Source organism: Odontesthes bonariensis, chromosome 22, assembly GCF_027942865.1.
Source record: "Odontesthes bonariensis isolate fOdoBon6 chromosome 22, fOdoBon6.hap1, whole genome shotgun sequence".
Classification (NCBI taxonomy): Eukaryota; Metazoa; Chordata; class Actinopteri; order Atheriniformes; family Atherinopsidae; genus Odontesthes; species Odontesthes bonariensis.
In genome coordinates, this window is record NC_134527.1 from 27,647,433 (window position 1) to 27,671,056 (window position 23,624).

Genomic DNA, 23,624 nt, shown 5'->3' on the forward strand with positions numbered 1-23,624 from the left:
TTGGGTTCACTGACCACTTTACACCAAACGACTGAGATCACAGGGGTGAGCCACAACTCTCATGAGATTCTGTCTGATTTTATTTAGACGCTGGAAAACTGTCAAGATTGAAATCACTTCAAAAATCATGTGTGTACGAACAGCTCAACATGTTTCCTGGGTGATCTCATGATGAGTGGAACACTTTGAGAACAGCTGTAAATGCACTCAGATCAGATCTCTTCGATGAATTCCTAAAACAAGTGTAAATGTGTGCTAGTCCACACTGAAGGGCCACCTGCTCATATGAGGCGTCTCCATACAGTCGACAGTTTTCTGCTGTTTCGAGTTCATAAATGACTTCAATGTAAAGTGAAATCCAAACACAGGATTTGTTATTTACAGAAACTTCCTGCTACTCATTGGTGTTTGTCTGCAGCTCTAAAGTTTCAAGTCCCTGCTGTCAATCCCGGGAGTTGCCTTTTGTGCCTCAACTTGAATGTTTAGAACTGGAAACAGCCTGTAAGTAAAGGAACAATCTTGATTTCTAAAGTTAAAGCCTTGTGAATTATTCCACCTCCACTTTTCTATCAAAACTCACAAAGGATGCTGTATTTCCTCACTTTAAATATTGAGGCTATCAGCATGTTACCTGGTTGCCTCCTTTATGTCATATTCATCAGTACTGAGTTATTGCAGGTTACACAAACTCCAGCCTTTCATGATACAAAGTCGACAGTTTTTATGACCAAAGGAGCTAACTTTTCAAGCAACAGATAAAAAGAAGAGAAGCAGCTGTGACAAAAAAAACCCAACCGGTGCTAATTCTAAACAAGGAGACCACGTGTATGTACCCTGAGGTCTGATGGAGTTCCACATGGGAAGCAGAAGCCAGACTCCTGTGAGACTGACAGTGGGTAACAGTTTACTCTGAGCCTCCGGCAGAAACCTGTGGGATTTACCCTCCTTCTCTCCCAAAGCGTGTCATGACTACGTTATACCGTTTGTGAAAAGGCAGATAGCTCACCAGTCCTCATTTTGGTCCTCCTTATTACTCCAGCATTATAAGGCCTCTTCTAGATTTATCATGCTCGGATATTGTATGTTAAGGAAAAGACACCTTGCAAACGGTAACAATAATCAGCTAAGGAGTCCATTAACCTGACAGCAATAGAATAAATATATTTTAGCCTTAAACGTGACCTTTTTGCAACTCTGAGAAAGTGGTATATAAGAACAGTGGTCACATTTTTGTCTAAACGCAGTGTCTCATGCTTGAAAGAGCTCCATGACTTTGTGGCTTGTTAAAATATTTGAGAATGACTTTTTTAGCAATGTGTAAACATTCATGAGTCATATTGAAGAAAGGAACAAACAACATGTGGTTCTGAGTCGTGCTGGGGTGCTACTTTAGAGGGTGCTCCAATATGTTGTATTGCAGGATGAACAAATGCCTATATGGATTAGAGGACTTGTTGAAATTCTGATACTAAAACAGCTTCAACTTTTTTTTTGTACATATAGAAACAGCCCCCAGTATGGGCTGTTTATGATCTGCAGTATTTGAGTTTTCACGAAGCACATCATTAACGACCGTTTCTCTGTTGATCATTTACATGCAGCAGGGAATTAGAGTGTGGAGGCTGGAAATGATGGAGCTGTCCACTGTCATCCATTTCCAAACTTTTTACTTTATCCAGCCAAGCAGAAAACATCTGACAGTCAGTCAAACAGAGAGAAGAAAGAGGAGGAAGAGGCCGGTCTGCAGAGAGTAGACACAAGCTGTAATTCAGTTTTTTCTCAAACTGTAAACTTTGATCATATTTTCCTGGGTTCAGAGCAGTTTTGTGGTTTTCCTTGATAACAGGGTTGACATTTTATTTTTATTTTTTGCGCCGTTGCTAACATACAGACCCAGCATCATGAGGCATTCATTGCAATCACAGGGGATTTCAACCACGTCTCTCTATTCTCCTGCCTGACTGGCTTTGTAAGGTATTTGGACTGTCCAACACATGGAGAAAGGACATTAGATCTGTTCTATGCTAACATGAAAGAGGCTTACAGGGCAGTGTGTCTTCCACCACTGGGTAGATCTGACCACAGCATGGTCTATCTACAACCCACATACAGACCTTGTGTACAAAGACTTCCTGTTACTACCAGATCTTTCAGGAAGGCGAGTGATGTATTGAGAGACTGCTTTGATGTCACAGACAGGGGCTGTACTGCTGGAGGGAGAAGAAATTGACATTGACATGGACAGGAGGGTCAGCACCATCACAGACTACATTAACTTCTGTAGGGACGCTGTGATTCCAGTGAGGACTGTGAGGTGCTATCAAAATTATAAACCATGGATCACCAGTAACATTAGCTGTCCAGCTGCACCCCCACCCCCATCTCTATGATTGATACCAACGTAACTCCTGTCGCCATCCCTCCACCACAACCTGGGCGGGTCCCTCTGTCTCTAACTATAGAGGAGGTTGGAGCTGAGCTCAGGACACTTCAGTCAGGGAGGGCTGCAGGCCCAGATGGAGTCTGTCTAAGGTTTTCTGAGGGACTGTGCTGGTCAACTAGCTGTCCCTCTTCGGAGGCTCTTCAATATGAGCATTCAGATGGAAAAAGTCCCGGTGCTGTGGAAAACTTCTTGTCTCATTACCCAAATTAGGGCAACCGGTAGAGCTGAATCACTACAGACCGGTGGCTTTGTCTTCTCATATTATGAAGATTTGGAGAGACTCCTTGTTTGTCGCATTGCTGAGGCTCTTGACCCCCTCCAGTTTGCCTACCAGAAACACATAGGAGTGGAAGACGGAATTCTGTACATGCTTCATCGGGCATATGCTTATCTGGATGTACCTGGTTCATATGTGGTATATATGTGAGAATCATGTTCTTTGACTTCTCCAGTGCCTTCAACACCATACGGCCTCCCATTCTGGAAGACAAGCTTCTAGGTATGGGTGTGGCCCCCTTCCTCACATTGTGGATTATAGACTATCTGACTTCCAGACCACAGTATGTCAGGATGGGGAGATGCAGTAATGGGGCTCGGCAGGGTACTGTTTTGTCTCCTTTTCTTTTCACCCTGTACACATCGGACTTCAGGTATAACTCGGAGTCCTGCCACATTACAGAAGTACATACATAAGTATTCTGATGACACATAGCTGTTGTGGCATGTGTGTGCAGTGGACAGGACACCTTGCGGAATCCTTCAGTGGCTGGACCAAAAAGAACTGTCCATGTAGTCTACTGAGAGATTTCACCTGTGTTAACCTCTGCTGTGTGTGACATCATCAGCTAAGTTGTTGCTAAACTACAAAAACAACACCACAACCCATTGATGGAGACTTCTGAAGATTTTTACCACACCTTCCTCTCTGCTACACTTCAACTTTCGACATGTTTGTCAGCTGATGTATATTTAATTTTATTATTTGCAGCAATATCATTTATTTATACTATTATTGAACCGAATTGAATAAAGAGGCTGGAGATGTTTGGTGGTGCAGTTCCACACATGACTGAAGATGTGTGAAAATTTCTCGATTCTAGGATGCATCATGTTGAAAGTGTGAACGATTCTGCATCAACAGAATGACAGAACATAACAGAGCTGTTAACCAACTCAAAGTTTTAGTGCATCTTTAATAAGTGGAGATTTTCCAGCTGCAGAGGAAGAATAAAGTAGCTCAGTTTATATGATACATTACAACACACGCCCTGGTTTGTTTCTTGTACAGCTTTAATCGTTTGGATTCATTTTCTCGCAGCTGAATCTGAGGGGAACTTCATCACATCTTCATCCTTGACAGACAGCACAGATAAAGCTACAATGTGCTTATATTCCTACAGGACAGCCGGAACATTCTCATTCTCCACATCCAAACACAGACAGCTTTGAAGTGGGACAATGCAGCCGGAGAACATGCTCAAGGATTTAACAGCTTATGTCCAGAAATCCAAATGAAGGTAGCTCAGCACCACTGAGGTTTGTGAAGCACTCGTTATGCCGAGGGTTTGACGACGTGTTCAGGGACGCGCAGGAAACTTGTGCTTCCAGCCCCATGAATAATTTCTGCTGCCACTTCAGTGTGTGTCCTTCCATAATGCACTCAGTTAAATGAGCATGTTTGGTCTCTGAGGGGCAGCTAACACCTCCTTACTTCCAAGCTTATTGACTATGTGAAATGAAGCAGGCCTTCTCTGCTGGAAGCACACTTTGCTTGATGCTCTGTGCAGTTCGGCACCGTCTCCTAATGACTGCAGAATAAGGACTTCACAGCCGCTGCAGCTACTCTCGACTGTGCAGGTTAACAGGAGGATTTAAACTGAAACTTGACTTCCTTTGGTTTTTGTGTAACGAAAAGACTGTACCATATTAATTAAACAGCTTCTAATTGTAAATCGCACACAAACTGCTGCATCAGCATGAAGAAAGAATAAAATATTCAGACGTTATTTTACTCTTTTATGCAGCTTTTCACATGCATGTTACACATGCGTGACACATTTCTCTATTAATGCTTAGTATACAAGTAAACATTACAGAACCAAACTGTCTCCTTTAACATTAAGCATACAAAATTGAAATCTTTAACCCTAAAGTTCCAGTGTGTAACATTAATGACGATCTATTGGCAGTCCAACACAGTTTGACCGCACAATACACCATCTAAGCATCGAAACACACAGATTCACAGAAGTCATCTTCCAAATCAAGTCAAACATTTAATGCTTCAGCTTTCTTGCTCCTTGATACAAGTCGCACCAGAACAGTTGTCATCATTCGTGACTCGTTGACAAAATAAGTCTGATGTAACATTTGTTCATTCTCAACAGCTCTTGAATTAAAAAAAAAATAGTGTTCATGGAAAAAACTGAGTTTCTTCCAACTGAGTGACATGCAGAGAAACACAGAAAAAGAAACATGCTGTGTCAATTGTATGGAAATATTGTAGCTGCTGAAAGGATGATGAAAATCTTCCCAAACCTAATGCTGCCCTGTCAACTAACAAGCACGCTGCCATTTTATAGCAACAAACAGCAGAGATAAAGAAAGGCACCGAGCCATCAGCATTTACATAATTATGTCACTGCACACTGGCACACTAGCATCATACATGCATGAAGCTATAATCAGAAAGCAATAGAGGTTATGTTAGCTTACTAAATTACATGCGAGTAACAGCAATCAATTAACAAGGGTTAAACGAAAGTACAAGAAAACAACACCTAACATTTTAAGTGTGTAACACGCAGCTGAACGAGTGGAAACAGTGGAACTCTCTGCAGTGTACTTAGTCTGAGAACTCAAAGGAATGATTTAGCGTTAAAATGGAGAAAAAAATCCTTATGGAATAAAGATGAGCATATTTCCCTCCACCAGGGGCAGATGACTGAAACCAGGAGTCCTTTCTGATATTTACTCTGCTCTTCAGTTCAAAATGCTTCATACTGCAGCACATTTAAATCACAGCCTTGAAAAGAAGCCAAGAATGAGTGTTGACACAGGCTGCATAACATGACCGCCTCCCGTTCAGTGTGAGTCTTTCATTAGATCCAGTCTAACCGTTTAACCCTCTCAACCCGAGACATAACCTCCGAGGCCCCACCCTCCTCCATGTCTCCGTCTCCCCTCCACCTTTAACGCATCGTCTGGCTGCCTTACAGCAGAGCAGCAGGAGAGTTTGAAAGGCAACAGATATATATAACGAGAAAGGCAGCGAGCATCCAGGGCAGGAGCACGGGCCAATTAGAGAGTTGCCCTGGGTTGTCCTGTTATCTCTCTCACACACAGCCTCTACAGGATGTGCACACAAAGCCGTGCCCTAGGGTGTACAAACATGCACGCACGCACACATATATATACAAACACTGGCTCACATAATGTTTTATTAAAACACTGTGTGCTCCACTGTCCATTATGGACACATATTTACACACCACAGAGACGTGATCTAACAAGGTCAGAGGCAGAACCGGAGAGAGGAAGTGAGCGTATATGAGAAGGAGGGGGTGGGAGACTGGAGAGGAGAGAGGGGGTGAGGAAAAGAGGTCAGATATGACAGAAAGAGGAAAAAAGAAGAAAAATAAGGAAGAGGTGAAGAACAAGTGAATGCAGCGACAGAAGGCCACTCGCCCTCTGTGTTAAACAAACGCCTGTCGTGCACGTTGCTGTCAGGTTCACCGTTTAAAAATCACCTCCTGACACTCAGAACCTCGTCTCTGCGGGCCCCGGGACACACTGAAGGGTTTCACACCTGCAGGCAGGTTCACATGAAAAATTCATCCACTGCTTCACACATACAAACCACGTCTGATTAACAGGAAGTCACAGGCAGCGTGCTGATCAAACTGTTGAAGGTCACAGAGTGTAACAATGACAGAGATCTATGAGGAAAAACACATTATATTGTACATTATTTATATATATTTCTATTAGTATCTAATGACTTTGCTAAGTCACCTGTTCTGTTATCAATTGAATTGAATTGAATTCAGTTTATTTATATAGCGCCATTATCACCTTAAATACGTGAATACGTGATTAAATATCCCCCCCCCCCCCCGTCTCCCAGAAACTTCAAGGTGCTGACGGGAGGGCCCGGTTCTGCAGATGCAGGTGACGTTGTGCTGATGTATGAACAGGATGTAGCTGGATCATCCAATTGAGACCAAAGCAATCTACCACAAGGCAAGTTAGAAACATGATAGTGACCCTGCAGACTGGTTAAGGTGTTAAATAACTGATCAGATAGACTTCATTATGTATTATATTATATTATAAACTCTTACTTTCACAACAGTGTTATCTTTTTTCCACCCTCAATTTAACTGCATTTCAGGACCACGGACTGGGGAGGGAATTACTGCCTCATTAAAGTCTGATGTGTTGCTATTAGGGCTGGGCGAGTTAACTCGTTATAATCGCGTTAACTCATTAATTATTTAACACAATATATATTTTATCGCACATTAACGCATGTTTTATTATTTATTTTATTTTGTAAAAGTCTGTTGCTCACAGACTTTTATTTTGTAAAAGTCTGTTGCTGTCTGCTGCGGAACCGGAAAAGAAAGTAATCGGCGGATCCACCAAACACGGAGAAGGGTACGGAACTTTTACTCTGCCATTTTCATTTTAAAGTTCTTCCACACGGCGGAGTCGACAGAACCAAAGTCATCTGTAAACACTGCCAAGTTGAATTGTCTTCTCAGCGTAGTAGTTCCAGTCTAAAATATCACTTAAAGGCAAAACACACGATTGATAGCAGCAAGTCATTCAAGGAAACAGACAGTGGAGCGAGGCTTCTACATAAAAACTACAGAAAGATGCTGATGTTAAAAGTGTGTTTGCACAACAAATGTTATGGCACTTTCATTCATATGGCAGCACATTTAAAATAAAACTAAATGCTAAAAGCTATACACTACTTTTGAATAAATTTTTGGATTTTGCATACAAATGCGATTAATCGTGATTAATCAGGGAAATCATGTGATTAATTAGATAAAAAATTTTAATCATTGCCCAGCCCTAGTTGTTATAACAAGAACACCGTTTTTTAACTTTAAATATGTAATTACAATGGTTAGTGAATCCCTGGATTTATCAAAATGTCCAGTAAACGAATTAATGACCCGAATCTCAAGTTGGTTAACTGAAAGTCTCCTGCAGATCCAACACGGAGTCAATTCAAGATGTCTGCTTCCACATTCAGAGTGAGTCAATGTAAGAGGAGTCTGCACAGCATTTGAACAGCAGTAAACATCCCAGATGTGTGAACAGCAGCGTAGAATTTCATCAGCCAGAATAATTATGATTACCACCGTCCAGCTCCTGAGCCTTGACCAGTCAGGATGGGGAGTGTGTTGTGGAACTTTTCTGGTACCGGGCCTTCTGGGTTGTTGGGTGGAGTCTTTGTGGGTTGAACTTGGTTTCTGGGGACAGCTGTGACTCTGCTGGTAGACTGATGGTCTTCTGACAGGAAGGTCGACCGTTTGATCCCCAGTGTTCAATCCTCGTGTCAAAATGTCCTTGGACAAGAGACTGAGCCCCACATTGGACCTGGTGTTTGATTGTAGAGAAAAGGAACTGCATACTGTATATAGAGTGCCTATATATGATAAACACAGTATGAGTGCCCATGTGAATGGATGAAACACATCTAAAGCAGTTTGCAGAACCAAAACAAGGCTCAAAGACACTATATAAGTATGTAACATTTACCCATTATTACAAAAATTAAAAAAAACAAAAAAACAGTTATTACTATTTATAAAACGAAAAAAAAACTATTACATTAGTTCTTTTAAAGAGGAAAGTTATCTTTAGAATTTCTGATGGGTTTGATTTTGTTTTATTTCGATGGACAGTTTACCCCCAGATGGTGCAACTCACCCCAGACCCAGATCAACCTACCTCAAACCTCAGGCAAACTGAGCCACAGGAACACTTCTTTTAAGAAGCAATGTTATTTAAATACACTTTCATAGATTACTTCCTATTATTTTAATTGATAAGACAAATCCTGAAATTTGACGCTTTTATTAAACTTTTGTGTCATTTTTTCTTATCTGGAGGACCTCAGAAGTGAAAAATGGCTCATCCTGCTCCATTTCTCCGACCTTTACCACGGGTACCATTTGTGCCATGTACACATGTGGCAGTGACACATTTTGATGTGGGACTGTGTTTGAAATTCAACATTTCTTCACTCTGAAGTCTTTGTTTCACCTCCTCCAAACGCCCAGGTCACCATGTGAACCACATCCTGACACACAAATGAAGCTGTGTCAGGAGGAAACGTCTGACTGCTGTCCCCCGTGGATAGATTATCTGCTCTGCTCTCTTTTCTGCTGCCATCAACTCTCCTCTGTTTTCTGCTTTCACAAGCGGTCGTCTCACATTTCCTCTTCCCGTCTTTTATCATCCATCCTTGCCTCGTTTCTCTTTGGGTTCATTTTGGTTTCCTTTCCTCCCGTCATCCCTTCCAGTCTCACTTCATAATCTTTCATCTCCACTTGTCTGCCCTCTTTTATTTTCTGAGATTCCTTCTTTCTCTCCTCTTTCTCTTCTGCATATTACAGAGTCATGCGATCATGTCAGAGCTGAAACTGAAGTCAGGGCCGTTCAGGCCTAGTTGATCCTTTACGGCATCATGTCACCAGGACAGGTGCTCAGGTGGGCCACTAAACAGCCTCAGATCAGCTTTCAGCTGAATGACCTACAGACCAATCACCTGAAACTGCAAAATTGAGATGAAGAGCTGTTTATTTAGATCCGAGAGGGGTTGAAAACAGCCATCAGCTTCTGAGTTATTGTGGTCTATTAGCGAGCATCTCTGAACTGAGCAACCCAATATTGTGGGGTTGGGAACAAACATTATGTAAATTCAGACTGATGCCTCTCAAAGTGGAGTCAACAGACGCTCCAAATCACATGACCGATTTAAGATGAGGTACGCAGCCTCACTGAGTCTCCGTTTTAAGTTGTGTTGAAAATAAAAAACTATAAACCAGTTTTTAAATTGTGATGATCAGCCCAGTAAAATCAGACTTATGTTAACGCCAGGCTTTTTTATTATCGTCACATTTGGTGCAGGAAGAAACGGTAAAAACAGGCCATTCTGAGGGGAAAAAAAAACTAACATGACATCTGCTTTACTATTGGTGGAAAAATGCACTAAATCAACCAATGAAAAAAAAATGATGAGGCAATCGGTTGCTGTGGAGGGGGGGGGGGGGGGGTGAGAGTAACGGCTGCCCCCTGGTAGGCAACACACTGGCAGTGTCAGGCCTGTGATGTGCCCCCCTGTCTTGTGGAGGTCCGCTGTTTTAATACAGTGTGTCAAACGAAAAATAACCGTAAAGTTACACATGTGAGGTTGTGCTGAAAACACTAATGACAACTAACAATGCAAGTATTTTAGTTTCTAAACAGTAAGGTGAAATATCAAGATAAAATCAAAAGAAGTCAAAAACGACCAATTCCACCCTTGACCCCAGAGGGTTGAATAAGTGAAAACCATAATTCATTACTTGTGTTTTGATCTCCTTTTTTTCTAGTTTCCGAGCGGGGAACACACTCCTATGTACAATTAGAGGTAATAAATTAGAGGTAGTGAAAGTAAGTTTCCTCTCCTTCTGAGGCCTGAGGTTGTGTTTCTGCACGTCTGAATTGTAACAACAAAAACTTTTAATTGCACTCAGAATGGCTTTCCTCTCAAGATAATGAGGAAAAGCTAAAGTACATTTAAATAGCTGCAAAAACTATGAATGTGTCAGTTAATGTTTTGTTTTGCTCATTATAATATCCAATTCCCCCTCTTAGTGACTGCAGCTGTATTTAACTGTTGCATAGGAAATTAAAACATTGTGCAGGAGAGGCTACAAGGCTCATAAAGATAAATATTGAATTGTAAAATATGCTAATATAATAAATAAGACACTGTTTAAATATCCGGAATAAAGATATTGGCTAAACTGATCATTCTGAATTCTGATCATTTACTGAACTTGATCCTTTATACGTCCATATAACCATTTAAAAAACTTAATGAAAACAGGGTTTTTGTCATTTTAAAAACAATAACTGTGATCTGATTTGAACTTCTGAGTCTTCCCACACAAACATCATCTATCAGTGTCCCCACGTCTTTTTCTGCTCTCTGTAGTCTGATTCATTTAGCGTCACCATCTATTTGCAGCTCAATTGAACCTGAGTGGAGAATTAACAGCACTTATGCTGCGTTAATTTCTAATACTTGAATGATCATATTCACGTGTAGAGTTAAAGATTCATTTCCAAAGTCAAACATTTCTCCATCTCTGTGGGGATATTTGTTTTAAAAGTGTTAAAAGTGCTCATACCCTGATCTAAGAAACCCTGCTCACTTCCTCCTTGAATCTTTGGAAATGGTTTTGGCTGAAAATGAACAAGAAAATTAAATGGTTATTCATAATGACTTATATGAGAATTAATTGTCAGCTAAATGTTGATGGTCCAGACAGCCTGATCGACAGCATAAAGAGCACAAACCACAGAATAAATGAGGTAATTATGAAACCTTCAGGAGCACGAGGAACAAAGGAGAGGTTTTGGGAAACAATGCAGCAGGATTAACTCATGATTGTTGGTCAGGGAGCACAGATAGGCCTTATCATACCTTTCACTGAGTCTGAGACAGAAGAGAACGCATTAGACTGGTGGTTCTCAAAGGTTTCTGTCACATGGTATAACACATGAAAACAAGTATTTCCATATAATTGCAGCTAGATTTGGAAAATATGCAGGAGACATGAACGACATTCTCTTAATGAAATAAATTACACTGACGTATTAAAAATGTGTTCATCTGTGCCGGTTAGCTGAATGGGTTGAGCAGGTGTCCCGTATACCGAGGTTTAAGCTCCTTGGTTCGAGTCCCGGCTTGGTGTCGCGCCCATGGGATTTTCCCCATGTTTTTAGTTTTATGTTTTATCATGTTTTAGGTTATGTTTTGGTTTTTGAGTTCATGTTTTGCCATTGCTTTTGCCCTCACTTCACATACCAGGTCATTAGTTGTCACTCATGTCACCTGTTTGTCATTGTCCCCTGCTGCACACTGTCACCAATCACTCCCAGTTCCCTGTTTAGTTTCCAGGCTCCCCTGTTATTGTGTGAGATCCTTACCTGATTTTCACCCCTCATGCCACGCTACGGCTTCACGTGAAGTTAAGTGTATTTAAGTGTTATTCCAAGTAATGTTCCTTGTTTTGTTTTTCCGTCATGTTTTATTTTCCACAGTTTAGGTTTTTGTCATCCGGCTCAGCAGCGCCTTTTGTTTAACTTTGTTTCTTGTCTTACACACCTGAGTCCGCATCCGTGTCCTGCCTACCCACCCCGTTGCGACACTTGGGGCCCTTTGCTGCATGTTCTTCCCCTCTCTATCTGACCCATTTCCTGTCAAGCAACTTTCCAATAAAGGCCACTAGTGCTGAAAAATTCATTAAAAACATTTTTAAATGTGTTCAAAAAAACATTTCCATTTTACGTTGTGCAATGAGACCAGGTTAGGAAATTTCAATGACCGAAGTTAACTAAAATAAAAGATGAAATTCAAACACACTCGATGCAAAGTGAGTGTGTTCTGTTCAGCATATTCTAATGATCACGGTAAATCGTCCACTGATTTACTGACTTCTTCCAGCTCGTGAACTCACAGCTCAGCAGAAGTTGTGTTCACTCTCTCTGACTGCTTCTCTGGGTCTTTCTGCAGGTCTCTATCCAGCATCATCCTCTAACATTACCTGCTGCAGGCTGTAATGTTCTCTCATCCAATATCTCACTGTCACACTTCTGCTACTGCACATGGTGCACTTTGCTTTATAAGATGTGAATTAGCTTCTATCATCTGGTCCCACATTTAGTCTTTTCAGTTGCCTTTCAATAAGTCATGTCTTTGCTTTGTGTTAATACTTTGGAGTGCGAAGTTCTTCTTGTTCATATCTTTTGAGCAGCTATCATAAACTTTTCCAACTTTTTACTTACTCTGACTTTTTACTGCCTGTCTGCATTTTGAAGGTGTTGTACTGCCGTTTAGATACAACTTATAGAACATCTTCAGCAGGTTATCTGGCACAGCTTAACAGCTCAAAACTGCTACTGACAATATTATAGTAGTACAATATAATATAGAAATACTGTTCTGGGCAAAAGTCTTGATCAACTTCTCGTTTAGTTAACCATTTCCAGAAAAAAAGGAAATAGTTAGTGATTTATTTAAACCTAAGCAAACATAAATATAAATACAGTATATGAGGCAAAAACAGAGCTCTAAAGTGAATATCAGGTCTGAGCTCCTTTATTCTTCAACACAGCCTGAACCCTCTTAGACAAGCTTTCTGTCTATTCTTTAAGTAGTCTTCAGGAATAGTTCTCCAGGCTTCTTGAAGGACATCCCAAAGCTCTTCTTTGGATGTCGGCTGCCTTTTGTTCCGTTCTCTGCCAACATGATCCCACACTGCTTCAGTAATGTTGAGGTCTAGGCTCTGGGGAGGATTCATCCCTCCATCAGACCTGCTGCCACTGATTTTCAGCCCACTTCTTGTGTCCTTTGGCACAGCTCAGCCTTTTCTCCCTGTTTCCCTTCCTTAAGAATGGCTTCTTGACAGCCATCCTTCCACAGAGGTTATTTCTGATGAGGCTTGGGCCAACAGTAGATGGATCAGCTGAAGGTCCAGATGCATCTCTCAGCTCCTGTGTCAGGTCTTTGCTGGATTTTTTCCTCTTTCTTAAGGACATCACTTTCAGATACTGTTCATCTGCTGTAGATAGTTCTTTAGGCCTGACACTTCTTCTTCTGTCCTCCACTTGTCCAGTTTCCTCAAATGTTTTAAGGACACACTGCACACCATGCTGAGATATGCCAAGTTTTCAGCTAACAGCTCTTTGGGAATCACCTTGTTGCTGCAGAAATCCTGTTTTCTGTCTGTCAAACTGTGTTATCTTTGCTGTTTTTCATAGATGAAACTAAAGAAATGGAAACAAATGATGTGTCTTTGTGACAGGCTGCTAGTAACAAAGTGCCTAAAGATCCAATTTAAAATGGCTTCTTTGCTAAGTTGTCTGTTATGTGTGGACACAACACTGGTTCATCCCTTGAGTTAGGAGCCTTTTTTCTGCTTGAATGATTCATAGGTCAGAGTTAAGTGGCTTAACAAAGAAAAAACACATTCCTCTGATAATGCTCGGGTACAAGGACTGGACTGAAAATGAGTGAAAAAGCAGAAAATGTCCAAAGAAAAACTTTGAAAGACATTCAGAAAGTCTGGAGAACTATTGATCAGGACCACTTTAAAGAAATGAGGGCTGGATTAGGACTTTTACACAGGACTGTATGTTTGGTCCCTTATATCAATCATTATTGCTCTTTTTAGCTTCACACACATCCCTGCTGTTTCGTTTAAGGCTATTAACAGTTAACTGCTTTTCAAACTTCCTTCCTCTCATAAAAACACAACTCCATAAACACTCTGTCACGCCCAGCCTTACCCTCCAATCAATTTGCGACACTCTTGTCTGAGACATACTTTAATGTTTCAGCACTCTTTCTTCTGCCACTGCTATTTAACACACTTCTGTATTATCCTCTTATCTCTCCCTCCCTCCATTCACCGCTCGCTCCCTCCCTCTATATTTTTCTCTCTTTATCTGCTTTTAGCATTCACAGACTGACTCGATGTGGATCGTCACATCAAGCTTTAAGATTCCCGTCGACAGGTGATGTGACAGCAAACGGCTCTGACAAACAGCAGCGCCACACATGTGAGCAAACATGTGGACGTCATGTTATCTGATCCAGTTATAAGTCTGAAATTGGAAATAAGTTAAACATTATACAACACCTGCACTACTACACTGTGTGTGTGTGTGTGTGTGTGTGTGTAGGTGTGTGCGTGTGTGTTAAAGATAGTGACACAAAGTGCTTTTGAAGTTGCATTGGTTGCAGCTCTTCTGCTTTGCCTGTGTTTGTACTTGTGTTAATCTGAGAGAGCAGAGGCCAATTTACAGAGCTGTGAGTCTATTTCACAACTGTTTGAACACACGTGCATATACACACATGCACTCTCAGAAAGTGTAAATGACAATGTATTACCTGACATTTAAACTCTTGTGTGAAGCTGACACAGTCCGAGGTTGTGCAGCAGGTTTGATACAGAACAGCCAACCATAGAGTGACACATGTCAAAGTCAACCAGTTTAACATTTCATCACATCTACGTGCCTTTCTCTTCACTTTTGTGTCACAGGTTTATTCTTTTCCTTTTTTTGTGATGGGAGTTTTAAAGCAACAAAAACAAATCAAATGCTCCCTTGCTGTTTCTCTGATAAATAGGATTATTATACACCAGTCATCAGCAGGCTCGCTGACGATTAGGGCAGACACTCTGAATCCACCTGACAGCATCAGCTCAGTATCAGCTCTCGTTTTCAGTTTTAGGACTTTGGAAATAACTGAAATGTTACACCACTGCGCTGCCTGACATTGGACTGAGCTGCAGAGTTTATAGAAAGCTTCACAAAGCGTGAACAAATGTGCAGAAGATCAGACAGGACTTATCCCAGTCGTTTACTTTTAGTCAGAACAAAAGATTTTTAAATGTGTTCAAAAAAAATTTCTGTTTTACGTTGTGCAATGAGACCAGGTTAGGAAATTTCAAGCTGTGATTTCACATCAAACAGAAACCAATGTTTAAATCAATTCATAGATGACAGCATTTTGCTCTGATAGCTGCTTTTTATGGGAGTCCTTGTTTCCCTGAATCTCTGCGCGGTTATTAAGACGGCGAATGAAAGCAGAGAGATGGACACTGACTTGACAAAGAGGTCTCGGAGAAAACTTTAACTGGACCGTGTGGTTCATGGTTGGAGAAAAAGGGGCAACTGGACATGTGCAGAGTGGAATAAAGTCCAGCCTTCCTCCAGGAGATTGGTTCCAAAAACCTCTGCTGTACATCAAGGTGAGCCCAACGATATCTAGATGATATCTCTCAACCTCACGCACAAGCTCAGGTTCCTTCCCCACCAGTGAAGTGGCGTTCCATGTCCCAATGGCCACTTTCAGCAGCCGGGGATCGGATCGCCAAAGCTTCTGCCTTTGTATGCTACCCCATCCACAAAGCTCTAGACCCTTACGGCGCATCCTGCAGGTGGCTGGTCCAAACTAGGATGCATTCAATTGTTGGCAGCATTTCACTGGCTGATGGGGAGCTGATTCTCTCTTATCAATTCAACTGTTTTTCTCCATCATCATTTTAACCGAAGTCTAAAAAACTGAAAAGAACTGTGAATGACGTTATTAAATTAAACTGTTTAGTGGCTGATATTCACACACTGGGATATTTTAAAGCTACAGAACTTATGAATGTGCTTAGTTACATTCCAACACTGCTTGATGGCAGCTGTTGAGGTGGAGCACAAAAATAATAATGTTAAATTTCAGCATCTCAAATAAGAGAACCTCCTTCTGTTCTCAGTAACAAATCGTGTAAACTTAATACTTTTGGGCACTCAGATTGTTGACTCTACAGATGTCACGGTCCAGCTCCAAAGGTTTTCAGCCTTTATTTGGCTAAATGATCAAACAACATTTTCCATTTGCAACAGATTTATACAACCACACCATGAGATCTGGGGCAAGAAAACACAACAGAGTGAGATGGAAACAGGAACACGTGATCTCTGTCCCAGTAATAACGACAATGTTATGTTGTCAGTAGAATTTTGGATGGAAAAAGGGTTTAAATGAAAGGACATCTTCAGCTGCACAGTCTCTCTCACACACACACAAACACACTGATGTTTGTGGTTACAAAGACAAGCATTCATTCAGGCATTCACAGATGGAGAGAGCGAGCCATTTAGTTCGTCTTAATCAGCTTCCATCAACAAATCAACAGTCACTGCGGCAGCTTCGAAATGTGCTTGTCATTTTTTTCAATCTGCACGAAAACACACCACAAACAAACACAGCAGCATTACCTGAGATGATGGAGGCATGTCTGAATTCCTCAGAGAAATGGATTGGCTCATATGGAGACGTCTCGTAAAACTCTTCCCCTGAAAAACAACAGAAAACAGCAAAGTGTTCAGCTGGTGCACAAAAACAGACGGCAGCCGACACACCTGACCATCTGGACCTAACTGAAGACAACGTCAATGTCACTTCGCCTGTGCTGACTCATTAAAAAAGAAGTCTGTTTCAGTCTCATAAACATGTTTGGAACTGCTTGGACTGATAGTTGGAGCTGAAGTTAAACAAGAACTTTCTGGCTCTGTTCCTCAAGTTAGAAAAAAATCATTTTTAATTTTCTATCAGAGAGCTCAGTACACAGCGTCTCTCTCTGCCTTCAAGAATTTCTTAAAGTCTCATCTTTTCAGAGAACACCTCCAACACCCTAACACATTATACTTTGCACTTCTTTAACACTTCTACGGATTTAGTTATTAATTCTTACATCAATGTTTTGCACCAAAGTGTGAATGTTAATCCTATCTGTAAGTTTCTTTGGATAAAAGCTAAAATAATAAATGGAAATGTAGGGCAACAAGGAAACAGAAAACAACATTCAGGTAAAGCTTGTCCTATACATTTTTAAAAAACTATTTTTCATGAAAATACTTGATTATTCTTTCAATAAATCAGCCAAAAAGAAGCAGATGCCAAATAACACCAGCTTTAATACAACAAAGTTCCCAAACATCAGCGTCATAACAGTGTTTTGTGCCATAAAAATAAAATTGTGCTTAATCTTTAAAGACTCATCCTGTGTGACAGCTTTGATCAACTGAAGGTGGTGGGTTCATCAGATTTCTGCAGCAGTCGTTCAGAGTAATTTGTCCCGTAAATACCGGCCACACTGATCCAAGGCCTGCCTGAACCGGGCCGTCACCCTTTCTCATCCTGTCTGCGACAGAAGCGGCATGCATTCGTCTCCAAAATACATCAAAGACGACAAACTAAAAGCGCTGCGACTGTAAAACAGCAGCAGCGGCATTAAACCACAAACACGAGATGAGCTCGATGCGACTCATTCTGGAGATTTCACACCTCACTTAGAGAATAATTCCACTTCCTTTTGTCACTCATTTTGTGCTGAACTCCTAAAATCCCTAAACAATTAGTTTGGTGTTCACATCAAATTTGAATTAGTTCTTCAATCAAGTGAAGTGCTTTTGACACACTTGTGGAAAACATTAACTAACTGTTAACAAGTGGAACAAGAAGTACTGTCAAGTGACTGACTGATCAGAACTGATGAGTTCATTCTCATCAGTACAGAATAGTCCTCCTCCACTGCTTCAACGTTCACAGAGTCAAGTCAAATTCATTTCTAAGTACATTTAAAAACAACAGACATTAACCAAAGTACAATTAGAGAGACAAGAGAACAACACAAATGCATAAAACATCAGGAAACAACACAGATAATTAAATGTCAAGAACTCGATCTGGATTAAAATTGGTGTGATATGATCACGCTTACGTCTGTCTGCGTGTTAAAAGAATTGGACGAGGAGAATTAAAACCGGCATGGTAGTTTTGCTGATTAGATAGTTTTTTAGGCCTGACACTTCTTATTTTGTCCTCCACTTGTCCAGTTTCCACAAATGTTTTAAGGACACACGGCACACCATGCTGAGATATGCCAAGTTTTCAGCTAATAGCTCTTTGGGAATCACTTTGTTGCTGCAAAAATACTATTTTCTGTCTGTCAAGCTGTGTTAGCTTTGGTGTTTTTCATTTTTCAACAAAAAAGCGCATTGCTCTGAGAATGGCCAGGTACAAGGACTGGCCTGAAAATGTGAAAAACTTTGAAAGGCCTTCAGAAAGCCTGGAGAACTATTGCTCAAGACCACTTTAAAAGATTCCAGAAAGTCTTGCTGCTCGGAGCGAAACAGAAAGAAATGAGGACTGATCAGGACTATCTGCTGAACTGTACATTCATTCCAATCCCAGACTGGCAGAAATTATTAAAAAACAATGACAATGAAGATTCATATAATGGGTAGAATGTCTAGAACCTTTTCAGAACCTGTCTAGAAAAGTTTATGATATTTCACAATTTATCTTTTCTAACCGAAAACATCTCCATGATGTCACCTGTGTAAAAACATCTACCACAGCTGCTACTCCAGGGCCTGCTTAGTGCTTGTTTTCTTTTCAAGTTTGTCCATCTACCAGCAGGAGGAAGGGATGTCATGCAGCCCTGACACACCAGTTTTCTATTGTCTCTTAATTATCTTCCATGTATAAATACTTGGTTTTCTTCCCCATTCTTTGTCAGATAGTCTGCATTATCAGTGGTTATTCTGGTATTCTAGGTTAAACCATTGTCTTGTGTCTTTGGATTTATTCTTACGTGTTAATTTGGATTTCCAGTGCCTGAGCTCACCTGTGAGTTTGTTGCCTTCCTGCTTCTGTCCGCTCCACAGGAGAAGTTTGTGTGTGCAAGTCCTCAATAAAGTGAACTTTTTGAATATAAAATACTTCACCCGTTTCTGTGCCTCCGCTCCACACTTCAACAAAGTGTGACAGCATCGCTTTTTTTCTCCATCTTTCTTTCCTCCCTCTTTTTTATCTTCATCACTAATTGGCTCTTACTTTTTGCCTTTTGTCACCCCCTTACCTGATTAAGTTCACCTGATTATGCTCAGACTTTTCACCTTCACACAGGTCGTCAGTTTATCACACGCTGTAGGTCTCATGCTGCAGTTCAGCTGAACACTTTAACCTTTTCTCTTTACGATGCACACAATGTGACTGTTTAGTTTTCATCATGTATCGGTTGTCTTTCAGGTGTGTGTTTGGTTGACTTTTCATCCTGAACCTTTGTCTTGGAAGTGGAAAGACAATAAATGAGGTCTGTATGACTTTAGCAGAGCTCAGTTTTCGTGGACGGAGGTCCATCCATCCATCCATTTTCTGCCACTTATCCAAATGTGACAGAAAAGTTCAACTTTTGATCCCCAGAAACTCCCTCTGCCTGGCAATCTCCTCCAGCTCTTCCAGGGAGACGCCAAGTTGTTCCCAAGCCAACTGAGATCTAGTCTCTCCAGCCGGCGCTGGGTCTGCCCAGAGGCCTCCTCCTGGTCGGACATGTCAGAAACACCGCACCAGGGATGTGTCTGTAAGGCATCCTGACCAGATGAACCACCTCAGCTGACTGCTTTGCATGTGCAGGAGCAATGGCTCTACAGTGAACTGGTCAAGCTCTTCACCCTATATCTGAGGCTGAGCCCAGCCACCCTTTGATTGTAGCAGCAACCTCGTTCTTTTAATCACTACACATGGTTTGTGACCATAGGTGAGGGTTGGAATGTAGATCAACAGGTAAATCAACATCTTCTTCCAACAACAGACAACCTTCCAAATTGCTGCGTTTGTACTTCTAGAAAAAACTGAAGCATCAGGTAATAAAAAGGAATTAAACAAATTACCTTTAGGTTGTCATCAACAAATGAAGGTCCAGTTTAATCACTAAAATATTAATGTCAATAAATCCTCAAAATCCTCAGAATCCTCTCCCCTCCATCACCAGATGGTCTTTTTCCATTAACCATATTTCCTCCCCTGTCAGGTGTTTCTACCTGCTAGCTGTGGGTTTTCTTTGCTCACAGTGGAAAAACTTGCTGACCAAAATCCTGCTTGTCAGCAAGAGTCTTTGGCTGCGTTCCTATGTACGTTGTATGTTTAATAACCGAAAAAAGAAAAACATCGCTGGTTGGAACTGATCAAGCTGAAAAAATGTCCCATTTGCATAATCAGACAATCAATCAGTGCATTTGGATCAGATTCATTCCCCTCAGACAGAGCAATAAAGCGTCTGGCTGGTTGCTCGTGAAAGAATCCTGTCTTGTAAGGTCTCTGCAGCCTTTTTCCTCCCTGGTCAGACAGAATACTGCGAAAGAGCTGCAGTCCTGCTGTGAGCCTCAACCCTCAAATAGCTTTCTGTTCACTACAACGACACTAAGAGCAGCACTGCAACAGGAAACAGGCTCACCCCTGAGGAAGATGAGCGCTCTGGTAGTCTGAGACGCAGGCGGGCTTCCTCTGTGTCGTTTGATGCATTCAAACCAAAAGTTCAGCATTAACGTTCAAACAAAAAAATCTATGGAGTTGTAAAGCCTAACAAAATCCCCCACTGCAATATTTTTTTATTCTATAATCTATATCACAGAAGAAGCAAATATTGCAGTGTCTGTTTTTCCCATGATGCAGCTGCCCTTTTTCTAACAATGAACGGTCACAAGCTTCGGGTGATGAGCAGCAGGGTTTGTGAGAACTGCACAGTTTAGGGGATCTCAAGGTAAGAAAAGAACCACAAGAAGAACTAAAATGTGTATGTTATCGCTCTGTGAGTTCAGGCAGAATATTTTCTTTATATCCCATCAGTCGGACCAAATACAAACATTTCAACTTTATTTTTATGCAAACTGTTTCTTTGAAAACCTGCAGGAAGTTTGCTTTCAGTGCACCTGTATATTTCCCTAAGATTTCGACAGCTGAAGTAGAAACAAAGTGAGGGTCATGTTTTGATATTCTGTCCATAAATTCAGATTTACAGTACAACAAGATGAAAAATTGCACACAAGATAGCAGACATAATATGAAAGAAATACAAAGTAATATGTTCAGAATGGTGGAGCAGATGGAGAAGAATGAAGCAGCTGAGAAAAAGATGCAAAAACTCAGTCTGGATGGGTGAGATTGGGAATGAGGTAATCTGAGGTTTCAAGGACAAAGTAGTTGAGTAAGATGGGTTTGGCCATGTGAGGAGGAGAGGTTCTGATGAGAGGAGGTCACTGGAAACAGAGGAAAAGAGGAAGGTCAATGAGGAGATTTATGGATGTGTTGAGAGAAGACATGCAGGTGGTGACAGAGGAAGATGCAGAGGAAATAGACTTGAGTCCGAACAGGAGCAGCTGGAAGAAAAGATGGATTTGTGACATTAAATCAGGCAGCACATTGCCTCTGTCCTCTCAGGTAGTGATGATTGATCAGCACCTCAAGCTTTTGTCTAAATCATAACTTCAGAGACAGACAAAAAGATAAAGCCTCTGAATTAGTGTTTTCTTTGCAGAATGAAATGCACTTCAAAAATAACAATAAGGACGGTAATGGTAACAGTGAAGTGTGGCATAAAGAAGCAGTTAGTGCCTAACAGAACAGTGGCAGTGGAAAAAAAACTGTCTTCACTCTGATTTTAAAGAAAACAACAACTTGTCAAATCATAAGGACTAAAAACAATCCTGTCTACTTATTTTAAATACGTTGAACATTTCCACAACAGTTTTTCACACCTGTTCTGGGAGATGCAGCCATTTTACATTGAATATAAATGACAGAGTACAGGATGACTCACTCTCATGGCTGAGACGTTGCAGAGTTAGAAGCAGAGGAATTGGTGTCGAGCTATTGAGTAGGTATGATGACAATATGCAACAAAGCAACAATCGAATGTGAGCTTTTCAAAGGCTGATGCTGATTATTTACAGAGTAGTTCTTCACACATGTTGATATCTTCCTGTGCCAACCGCATTCCCCACAAATGCAAGCTACATCGCCATAGATGTGAGTCTTTATTCTGAAGTAAATGTTGTTAAACTACTATAAGAACACAATAATATCTGGACTCTAACAGGCCACACAATGTTTCATGCCAACACGTCATCTAATTTTGTAATGAATGCAGGAGGCTGACATTACATCTATAATGCTGCTGCTACAGACCGAGTCTGGAACGCAGCATGGTGAGGTCCAGGCCTTTCTTCCCTCAGTCTACATTCCACCACATGCTGATGGCAAATGAGCACTTTCCTCCTGTTTTCCTTTTTTCTGCCAGGAAAGAGGAGCAATTAATCTTCTTGATTCTGGATTCAGTGGGAGACAACAACGGATTAGACTTTGGGATGTAGCAGACCTTTACATGCACAAAAAGCTGGAAAACGACAGGAAAGAGGAAAACCTTTGTATTCAGTGATGGTATTATATCCAGATGTGTCAAAGATTCTGAGAATTCTGGGAAAAGTTAACCTCCACAGCTCTGAAGTTTTTATTTTTCTTTAAATTTGCTTAGATTCCACAAGCTGGAGTCAGAGGAAATACTTTAATTTTTTTTGATCATTCAAGGAGGAGTCATTTCCTATTGCGAAAGCATCTTTTACAACTGCAGTTTACAATAAATCTTGATGTAATGTTGGATAAAAATGTCAAGATTTATATTACAGAACAAATAGAGATGCTGCGGTGGAAATCAGAGGACCCTGTGACAGTTGGCCTCCCTCAGCACCGCACAGGAAGCTCTGTAGTTTTTCTGTTTATTCTTGCAGGAGTCCATCAGATATTCCTGTCATACTGTTGTCTGCTCAGTGTTTTACCGCAGTGAGAGAACAAACAGAACACGAAAATGACTAAATGTCACTTTATGACAATCCTGCGGCAGAAGACAGCAGAGAGCTTATCGTCGGCTTCATTGTTTCTGCTGCAGCGACGCTAACAGGAAACGAGCACAGAGGACTTTTAGCCAACAAATCAGAATAAAACACACACCAAAGAATCTACACCAGCAGGGAGGTTTTTATGGCAGGCTGAAGTTCGTCATGATAAAAGGAAAATGAAAACTCTGAGCAGCTTTTCTCTCAGCTTTGTTAGATCATCTTCACTGACCACCAACCTTTCTGTGAGATCCTGGAACACGAGTAATACAACATCTTAAATAGGTTCAAATGGGGGTGATTACAACTGCCAACAGCAGTGGGAACCTCATGCACAGGTGCTCCTGTTCTCCAGCCGGGGGGTGGTGTTAAATTACAATCGCGTTAAAACATAGTGAAGACCTTTCTAATAACTGTATACCATAAACAACCGTCACTAACAATTATCTGTCAAATACATAGATTTATTGGTATTTATTGCAATTTGTTGATGCATTCCAGCTGTGGGTGAACAGTAATTGCATCCATTCATTTTCTGCAACTGCTTAATCTAATTCAAGGTGTCGGTACAGTATATAACAGTTTATTTTTTTTTAATTAATGATTCAATTTAAATGAATATCCTGATGCAAATTAACTGACCAACCAAAAT

At 40.9% G+C, this 23,624-nt stretch overlaps 1 protein-coding gene across 2 annotated transcripts in view; it reads right to left on the bottom strand.

The window, feature by feature from the left end:
• gfra2b (GDNF family receptor alpha 2b) overlaps positions 1–23,624 on the bottom strand; it is a 219,916-nt gene that overhangs the window by 104,906 nt on the left and 91,386 nt on the right. For both annotated transcript variants that reach the window (XM_075455193.1, XM_075455192.1), the window contains exon 3: positions 16,517–16,594. In XM_075455193.1, coding sequence (XP_075311308.1) covers positions 16,517–16,594 — 78 coding nt within the window. The remainder of the gene's footprint in view (positions 1–16,516; positions 16,595–23,624) is intronic.